The following is a 10,202-nucleotide window of genomic DNA, read 5'->3' on the forward strand; positions in this document are numbered from 1 at the left end:
CAAATACTTTAAACAACCCCTCCCTTTTACTATCCTGAAAGAAATTCATAGATAATATAAGCCACCTTCTTTCTAATAAATCTACATATTGTCCTAAATATAAAATAAAAGGGACATTTAAAAATTAATTTAGAATAAAATGATTGGTATATCAATATGTAAATGCAGAATATGACTGCATAAGTAGTCAGGTACTTACATTTGCGAATCAAATCACTGTGAATGTGACAGGTACAAGTGTAGGCTGACAGAGATGCCAGGTGTCAGTCGGTGACTCAGATACACAATGGGACTGCCGTCAGTGATGGAATTTTTCAAAATGGTGAACAATAAAACTAAGTATAATCTGCCCTTGATCTAAAGGGTAATTGTCTTCCTGGAAATTGAGTGAAATTTGTATTTGTAATGTAAAATGGACTAGGTTCTAAGGTCAGATAATTAGAAATCATTTTTTTATCCCACCTGAATGTGAGGTGAGATATTTGGAAATTTTGTGAGATGCAGGATTGAACTTTGTTTTATAGGGTTGTTCTGGGCATTACAGAACATCTAATGCCTCTGGTCTTTAACTGCTAAATGTTAATATTGGCAGCTCATCATTGTGACAATGGAAAATACCCTCACAAATTTTCAAATGTGCCCTTGGAGAGAACTATTGCCTTAAAATACACAGTTGAATTGTAGAGTTGGGACTAGAACTTGGGTCCCTTATTCTTAGTCTCCCCATGAGCCATGCTGAAATGATACTTTGATGTCCTTCATGTTCCCAGTATGACTGTTAATAACTAATTTTGAAATTTCAAGAAATGTTGCAAGTAAGTCTTTCTCATCATTACAAACAGCACTCTGTCAGGTATTGATGTGCTTCCCGGTCAGTTTGTTGTGATATCAAAATCAAGTTATCGGAAGTCAGATTCTTCCCCAGCTCTTCATTATTGTAAGTCTTGCTTTGAAGTCTTTTGCTCAAAATCCCATCAGAATAGTTTAACTCAGAGCCTTTTCTCCAACAGAGAGCTTCTAGCCTCTATTTCATTCATCCAGTAACTAATGAGCACCTGCTGTGGGCTCTTCTAGGCAGTAGGGACACAGTGATGAGCAAAGCACATATTTCCACCATCACAGAGTGATGGAGGGGAAATAGGCTTTAAGGAAGTAAACACATAAATGAATATAGTTGCACACCTGTTGGAGTTCCATGGGAGGAAATAACAGGAGAAATCACTATGATTATGGACCAGTAGGAAAGGCCTCACTGTGGAAGTGACATTTATGCTGAGCTCTGAAGGACAAGTGTCAGCCAGCAGAACAGCTCCAGTCAAGGAGCAGGGTGTTGAAAGGTCCTAGGGCCGGAGAGCTTGGCCTGTGGCTGGTGACCCTCCGGGCAGTAAAGCTACTTATGTTACTGGGTTATCTTGTTTTTTCTTCTTTCTTCATTAATGTTGCAGTGTGCTTATCTGGAACAATAGGCAGTTCCCTGAGTATATCTTACTGTTTCATGTCTCAGTACCTTTTTTTTTTCTTTTTTAAAAATACATGCTGTTTCCTCTTTCTGGAATTCTTCCCACCCCACCTCTTCTTTCCATGGTCAGCTCAAGCATTGCCTTCTCTGACTTTCTTCAGCAGACTTAGCTACTTCTTTCATTGAGTGCTTATTGAACCTTGTTGTTAGTTTTTAATATTCCATATATGAGTGAAATCATGCGGTATTTGTCTTCCTCTGACTTATTTTACTTAGCATAATGCCCTCAAGGTCCATCCGTGTTGTTACAAATGGCAAGCTTCGATCTTTTTTATGGCTGAGTAGTTTTCCATTGTGTCTGTATACCACATCGTCTTTATCCATTCATCCGTTGATAGACACTTAGGTTGTTCCTATATCTTGGCTATTGTAAATAATGCTGTGATGAACACGTTGGGTGCAAATATCTTTTCAGATTAGTGTTTTCATAGTTTTTGAATAAATAGCCAGAAGTGGGATAGCCAGTTAAAGAAATGGACAGCCATTAAAGAAATCTTCATACTGTCTTGCATAGTGACTATACCAATTTACATCCCCATCAACGAATATATGAGGGTTCCTTTTCCCCCACATCTTTGCCAACACTTGTTATTTCTTATCTTTTTGATAATACCTATATTCTGACAGGTATGAGGTGATTTCTCATTGTATTGTGTGTTGCACCTTCTGCTGAGAAATCTGCTGATAGCCTAATGGAGGTTCCTTTGTAGTTACTAGCCTTTTCCCCATGGTTGTCTTTAAAAATCTTTGTCATTGACTTTCAGCTATTTTAATGTTGTGTCTTGGAGAAGATCTTTGCATGGAGGTGACTAGGCATTCTTTTAGCTTCATGGACTTTTTTTATATCTTGTTTCTCTTTCCTCTTGTACTTGTATCATTTTTCGATTTCTGCCTTTGAGCTTGCTAGTTCTCTCCCATATGGTTGGCTCTATTTCCAGTGTCTTCTGATGCATTCTTCATCTCATGTTTTATCAGTTCTTCAGCTCCAGAATTTCTGTTTGGTTCTTTAAAGTTTCAATCTCTTCAGTAAAGTATTTCTTCTATTCATTAATTTTATTCCTGAGCTTATCAAACTGCCTTTCTGATTTTTCTTGTATCTTGTTGAGTTTGTACATGACAGCTCTTTTGAATTCTCTATCAGTTAGATTCTAATATTCTGTGACTTTTAGTTTGGTTTCTGGAGACTTGCCGTTTTCTTTTTGTGGTATCATAAATATTACCGTGGTTCTTTATGATGCTTTATGAATTGTTCCTCTGCTGGTGCATTTAAAAAGACAGAAGTCAGAGTGCTTTCTTTTGTTTTCAGCGGTAGGTGGCGCCATAACACAAATTTTTGGTTTCTCTTACCTGAGCTGCCTCTGGTTATATTTGAGAGTTGACGCTTTCCAGCCTCCACTGTCTCTGCTAAAGATATGGCTCTATGCCTTCATTGTCACTTCTGTGCCACTGGGGTGGTTGCTGCTTTGCTTCTGCTGGAGCTGCTGTGTCATGGGGCTGGTGGGCTCTTCCCTTGGGTCTGGGATCGCCTGAGACATTGGCTCTGCTGTGGGAGGAGGGGGACAATTGGGAAGGAGGACAGGGTTTTGCAGGCGCTGACAGCATCTTGGGTATTGTAAGGGTCTTGGGCTCTGCCACTGCGGATGGAGCGGGCAGGGCTGTGGGTGCCTCAGCAGCTGGAGGGACAGGGTCTGTTGCCACTGCCGCCCAGGTACGTGTGGCCGAGAGCCACAGTCAGGAGACCAAAGTCTGGCGTGTGCTGCTTCCCCTGCTGCTGCTGGGTTTTCTGAAGTTGTGGGCTCAGCTGCCATGGTCATAGGGCTGGGATTGCAGGCACTGACTCCACTGTTCCCTTGGGCCCGCCTTCTCTTGGGTCTGCCTCCTCTGTGTGTTCCAGTCCACCCACCTTTAGATGTACAGATGTGTGGATTTCTCCAGTGTCCTATTGGGCAGATGAGTTGAGTTGCAGATGTTTTCCTGGTTGTAGATGGAAGGGGAGAGACAAAGTGAGCTTTTTACTCCACCATGTTTCTGACATCACTCCCATGAGGTATATTCTTTTTATAGACCTAAACACCCCATCTAACCCCTTCCTCCTGGCCGCCAGGACCCACTCTCCACTAACTGACTTTCTGCAATGGTAATACTTGGAAAGTAGAATCACGTAGACCTGACACAGATGAAAGACGTTAAGAACATGTGATAATGATCTCATAAAGCAGACGTTGGTAGTATGAAGTAATACTTAGTTGGTTGCGCTGAATTAAAGCATACCCTTAAAGCCTCTTGTCTTTGTGTAAAGTGAATTAAAAGGTGAGTAGCAACAAAGAACTAGGTTGTTCTTTCATTCTGATATTACTGGTATTGACATTTACTGTAAGTACTGTTTTTTTTTTTTTTACAGTGAACATTATAATTTTCACATGACTTAGACACATTTTAAGTCTTTTTAACCTCATCATCTTTTGACCTAGAAAAAATATTTTTCTATTGCAGGAAACAGAAATCAGTATGTTATATAGTATGAGCAAGGTTTTGTGCCTTAGTTGGAGCTAGGTCAGAGATTTTTATAGTGCTGATTTAGCCTTCCTCCAATGCTGTAAAACATTTGTTTTCTTTTTAGGAAAGTAATAAAAGGTTTAATTTTCATTAAAACATTGATGTACTTTTTTTTTTTTTTTCAGAGAGTAATGCCTTCTAGCTTTTTCTTGCTGTTGCGGTTTTTCTTGAGAATTGATGGGGTGCTTATTAGAATGAATGACACAAGACTTTACCATGAGGTATCTGTTCTCATTTAATGGCTATACCAATTGATACTAGGGTTGTTTATGTTGTTACATCATCAATCTGAGAATTTGAAGTTCAATAATGCTTTATATTATACGGCAGACCTTCTAACCTTTAAGATTGGGTGTTTCACATTCACTGTTGACTGCATAGTTATCAAAACATTACATCTTCTTTTCTAGAAGTTCTGGTACCTGAAAATGTTTTCTAAGGGACGCTTCCTAGTAGAGGCGGGAAAGGGAGGGTCTGATACTTTTTTAAAAATCTTGTGTGTTCTTCGTCTGTTTAAGAAAACTGTCCCTTAACTCTTGGCTTTGTTTGTCGTATGTATTGTTTACGTAACGTCCTGCTGTTAGGAATACCAATCACATGGCCTCCAGAAATTTGTATTATACAATTATTTTGATAGTTGTTTTAATGTTTGAAAGCTCTGTGCTCCATTTCAAAGAACTGTTAACATGTAAGGTTTTTTTAAAAAAAAAAAAAAAGTGAAAGTTTGGGGGGGGCGATTTAAACTGAGTCCTGAAAATTCATCTAGTAGCTTTACAGCAGCCTATCCTCTTTTTTTTTTTTTTAATAGCTTTCTTCCCCCTTTTTTTGAGGGGAAAAACTAGGTTTATTTACTTATTTATTTTTTAATGGTCGTGCTGGGGATTGAACCCAGGACCTCGTGCATGCCAGGCATGTGCTCTACCACGGAGCTATACCCTTCCCCTCAGCCTATCCTTTGTGAATGAATTTTCAGCATCAGAGTTGTAATCATAGAAGATGATGAAAGAGAGAAGGGACCACCAGTATCAGTCATGGTAGTCGTAGTAATAGTCAACTCTCCTAACAACCCTATGAAGTAAATGCTATTATTTCTGTTTTATAGCTGAGGCAACAAAGGCAAAGAGTGAGAGTGATTAAGTAACTTGCCCAAGTTATGCAGCTAATAGGTGGCAGAACTGGGGTTTGAACCGAGTATGATGGGATTGTTTCTGGTTTTTGCTTTTTTCTTGAAATAACATGGTCACTGTGATGGACCTTTTTCCTTTTGAAAGTGCTGAGAATAGGCTGCATTTTTTTCCTGCAGAGAAAAATGAAATATAAATTTTTAGAAATGCTTGTATTTTAACTCAACAATATTGATTTTTTTTGGATTTATCCTAAAAAGACTCTTATATACAATAATCCACAAATATTAATCAGGCAGCTGTATAGAGTGTATATGAGCATTGATGGCAATGCTATTGTTTATAATAGCTAAAAGAGAGAAAGAAGGAAGGAGCTTTAATGGCAGTTGAATGGACATTGATTAAATGGCCATTTATATTCTGTTGACCTAAAACAAATAGATTGCCAGATATTTCTCTGGCAAAGATGGATTTATTTGAGATCAGAAAATTGCGATTTGGGGTCTGTAACCATGGTGAGCCATGGGCAAGTCCCCACACAGCAAGTGAAGGAGAGTGCTTTTATGGAAAAGAAAAGGAAGGTAGGAGGGCTCTAGTAAACAAACAGTCCATGGCTTTTCATTGGCTGAGTCCTTGCCAGGAAATAAGAGGAGTCTTTCTTCTTCCTGTTGGGCCCTGCTCTGGTTGCAGCGTGTAAGAGTTCCTTATTCTGGTTTCCCAACTCTATTTAATTGAGGTTTCTGTTTATTAATTTTTTACAATCCATATTGTAGGAAAAATGTACAACTATTAAAATTAATGGCAGAGAGTTTTATTTAACTGATTTGGAAAGATGTGTATCTCAGTGTTGAATTTTAAAATGCAAATGTGAATCTATATAAGATTTTTGTAGAGATTTCTAAATGCTAAGGATAGTGTTATCTGTAGAAGCTGTGACTGCTGATTTATACTCTGTACTTTTATATTATTTGATTTTTTTTAACACTGAGCATTAATCTGGTTTTGTTGATATAAACAATTGAAACTTTAAGGGAACATAATCTTGTGATTTTTCTTTTATTAAATATTTTACCAAAAAAATCAATTGTTAATAAATTACTTTCTAAAACCTCACTTTAAAAAGCCTTAAATGGGGAAATTGAAATACAAGAAAAGTGATTATAAATAAGTAATTCAAGAAGAATTTTATAGAAATGGGAAAGAATAAAATTTGTTTAAACTTTTTCTTTTTTGGAACGTAAGAGTAGCCACAGTTATAATATAGCTTAAGGAAAAAATGTCGTTCCAAACTTGAAGTAATGTTAGAATCTCTTGCATATCTCATTTACAAACATACATGTTTCCTTTCAAAGTAAAACCTTTGCTTGTGTTTCTCTTACATGATAATTACTAAGTCTGTTTACATATATATTTCTGATAGGAATGTGATTTATAGAGATTGGAATTAATAATTCAGAATTCTTGATGAGAATTAGTTATCTCACTGTAGAATTAGATATTGTTGTCAGACTTAATGCTACTTTCACAACCTGTTCTAAAATGTAGGCAGTTCTGTTTAATAGAAGGGATTTTGTTAATCAATATAAATACATTTTTTGCAATCTTTTTTTGTTTTTAAACATAGGCCGACAAGACCTACATGTTACGAGAATATACATCACGGGAGAGCAAAATTGCTAATTTAATGGTACAGTATTTAAATATCAGTTTTTAGAAATTAAATTTTAATGTTTTAAGTATGGTATCCCCTCATGCCCCACTCATCTTCCAAATCTGCATCCTAAATCCATTCATTCTTCTAATAGGGCTCTATAGGATAAATCATACTGGAGCTTATCTTTTCTGGAACTTATCTCAGTTTTAGCTAGAGCTGTTAGGTACCTTAGCCGACATCCAGTCCAAATTCCACATTTTATTCTGGAAAAACTGAGACCCAGAGGTGTGACTTACCCCAAGTCACATAGCTGGTTGGTGGTGGAACTTAATTGAATGTTCTTTCCACTTATCATCCTGTCAGCCTATCATTTCTTTCTACCCAGTCTCCTTTTCCTTTTTTTTTTTTTTTTTATGCTCCCCTGGGAATTGTCAAAGGCTTCTACAAGTCTGGAGGATTCTCTGATGGGTTGCTTGAAAAGTGATACCTTCCTGCAAATTTGATGTTTTTTTATTTACCCTTAGTGCTTATTTCTGTCTATATGAAGAATCTACATGGGTTAGAAAAGTTATGTAGTCTGTTGTAGACCATATACTGGTGTCTAACTGCAGGCTAGTGTTTTCCAGGTACCAAAATAATAGGGAAAGGGGATTGGATTAAGATGTACTAAATTCTTAGGAGCATCATATGAGAGCATTATAAATGACAAATCCGTATGCTCTTTGAGGAAATTATCTAGTAACAAAGCTGAATGATTCAGTAACAAGAGATACCTGTTATTATTAGGAACACCTAATGATGCTCCTTATAGACATGTATTGCACCTCATTTTAAAATTGGTATGCTTTAGGAATGCTTGAACCAAAGCATTTTCAAAATATATCAGTGCAGTGACTTAATATATGCTAATATGACTTATGTATTTCCTAGCATGTTTCACCTTCCCTCTTCACGGAACCTAATGAAATATCACAGTATTTACCGATAAAGGAAGCAGTTTGTGAGAAGCTAATATTTCCAGAAAGAATTGATCCTAATCCTGCAGACTCAAAAGAATGTACACCTGTGGAATAGCATGTGTTACAACATATACTCACCGTGGAATCTTACTGGAGACCTTGGAACTGTTTGGAGGGGGGTGTTTTTATTATGAGAATTAATTGCCTTGTCTATGTGCAGATTGTCTAGCCTTAAGGGAAAAAAAAAAGATTATTGCAGGCAGGTTCCACTTAACTGCTGTTTGTACTCTCTGTCTTCAAATTCATATTCCAGATTGATACTTTCTGGAGTTAAATTCAGATTTCTAAATTGTCACAATGTGAGGTCTCACCAGTAGGGGGTGATGTATGTATGTCTCAGGAGCAGTGGACGTAATCTGCATCTATCATGAAACACTATCTTCTACCGTGAGGAGGTTAATGTAAATCACTGAGATGTAACACCTTGTGAGTTTCATAGGATTCCTAATCGTGCACGTTGATGTATTGGCCCTTTACCTTGGGCTTTTTCATGTTTATTCACACTTTGGGAGAGTCATGACTTGCCTCCTAGGAAGTTTATCCCAAGGATCTGTACCCAGAAAAAAAAAATTTTTTAACACCCCCCCCCCCCAATTTGCAGTTTAAGGAAAGTTTCAGACATAGAACCAAATAACCTAGGCTTTTGGAGAACGTAAGGTGTTATGTCCATGGAAATACATGGAACATGGTTTGCCACTGACAGGTAGGATGTCAGATCTGCCTCTCCTCCATCTTTAGGTGCTTTTTTTTATGTGTGGTTCTATTTGTACTAACGTTTTTTACTTACATCTTCCATGCACCCTCAGAGTGAATAAATCCATTGAATATTGAATTTGGTATTGGTCCTAAAAAGTTTGAGGAGTTAATATGGATTGCTTTAAGCAAAAATTAAATCAAATAAAGCAACTAGATTAATTTTTTTGCCTAAAATATCTGAAGGGTAGCTGTGGAGGAGGAGCAGCTTATTTTAAAATATAAAGACCAGTTTTTCTTAAGATTCATGTTTTTAACATTACAGGGGGATCTAGTAAAATGTATTTAATTAGTACAAGACCTAGGTAGTACAAAAAGTACACAAAAGTAAATTTAAAATCCATTTGGTTATTTTGATGGTGACCCTTTAAACATTTTATATTCTTTTCTGCTTTTCTAAATGGTCTCCATAAAGTAGAAAGTGATTACAAAGCACCAAGTAAGAAATTACCTTAAATGGATTTTTTTGAACTTTTATTTTCAGGGCAGGGGAAAAAATCGCCCCCTTTTTTTCTGGTTTGAAATAACTATTGTATATATTTCCACTTGATGCATAAGTCATTAAAGAAGACTATTTAATTGTGAGTATTAGCAAAGGTCTTCAGGCATTAGCCTGAAGATGAATTTTTGTGAAACAAACACAATTGGACATGCATCATTGCTTAGACTCTGGTCTGTTGTGTGTATTGTTTTTTTGACTAACTTTATTAGCTAAATTTTGTCACAGATGATTTTGGTATTTGTTTGCCTTCTGCTGCATCACCTGCAAGGTATAGGAAATCAGGATTTTATTGGCTTTAAGAAAATACATGGCATGTTCACTGTATATTAAATATACCTGTATTTAATGTTTTCTCTTAGGACAGAAGAGTGTATATATTGTACTCCACTTTCTGTTTATTTGCCGTGCAGATTTGACAGAACAGATTCTTTAGTCATACAAATTATAAGCAGAAAACTTGTAAGAATATTCATTAGTTGAATTAGTTGAGGTTTCTGGGCAACATCGTATTCTATATATATTTTTAACTTGATTCAGATGTCTTAGTCCCCAAGTCAGTCTTAGATTACTTATCTTGAGAATCCATTGTTAAAAATTGTAGGGAATTAAAAGAATTGGCCTTTTTATTGAGAGAGGGAGGTGGATAGGATGAGTGTGCTTCTGAAAACTTCATTAGTTTATTCACATGGAGAATACCAAGAAAACTTGTATTTGTTCATTGCTAAATAAGGCATACACCATTTTATATTTATTTGTTCCAAGTGTCTTTTTGTAAGAGAATAAACAATAAGTAATTACTGCTTTGTGTTTTGCTATTTCAATTATTTTAGTTTTTCTTAAAGCTTAATTTAAAAATGATTTGTTATACCTTTCTTGTTTGTTTTGAACTTCGTCAACATTATAGCCAGAGTCTCTGGACAGATTATAAATGAAAATCTAACAGGTAGCTCAGAATATAATCCTCCAGTTTAGCTACTGGGCTCTTGTTCTTCCTCTTCTTCTGTCCCCTCGTACTTCAATGGATGTTTTAATCAGCCATTGTTTTCTGTATGATGGCTTAATGCTTTCTGTTTTT

The 10,202-nt window shown here is 36.5% G+C and overlaps 1 protein-coding gene across 2 annotated transcripts in view; it reads left to right on the forward strand.

Moving 5' to 3' along the window:
* The window catches only part of TIPRL (TOR signaling pathway regulator), a 28,415-nt gene extending 18,490 nt beyond the window's left edge, over window positions 1-9,925 (forward strand). The window contains exons 5-7 of one of the 2 annotated variants that reach the window (XM_010984465.3): window positions 4,201-4,296; window positions 6,824-6,886; window positions 7,784-9,925. In XM_010984465.3, coding sequence (XP_010982767.1) covers window positions 4,201-4,296; window positions 6,824-6,886; window positions 7,784-7,927 — 303 coding nt within the window. In that variant the 3' untranslated portion in view covers window positions 7,928-9,925. The remainder of the gene's footprint in view (window positions 1-4,200; window positions 4,297-6,823; window positions 6,887-7,783) is intronic. The other variant, XM_031435827.2, reaches the window with a different exon arrangement.
* The last annotated feature ends 277 nt before the right edge of the window (window positions 9,926-10,202 follow it).

Source organism: Camelus dromedarius, chromosome 23 (genome assembly GCF_036321535.1).
Source record: "Camelus dromedarius isolate mCamDro1 chromosome 23, mCamDro1.pat, whole genome shotgun sequence".
NCBI classification, from domain to species: Eukaryota; Metazoa; Chordata; class Mammalia; order Artiodactyla; family Camelidae; genus Camelus; species Camelus dromedarius.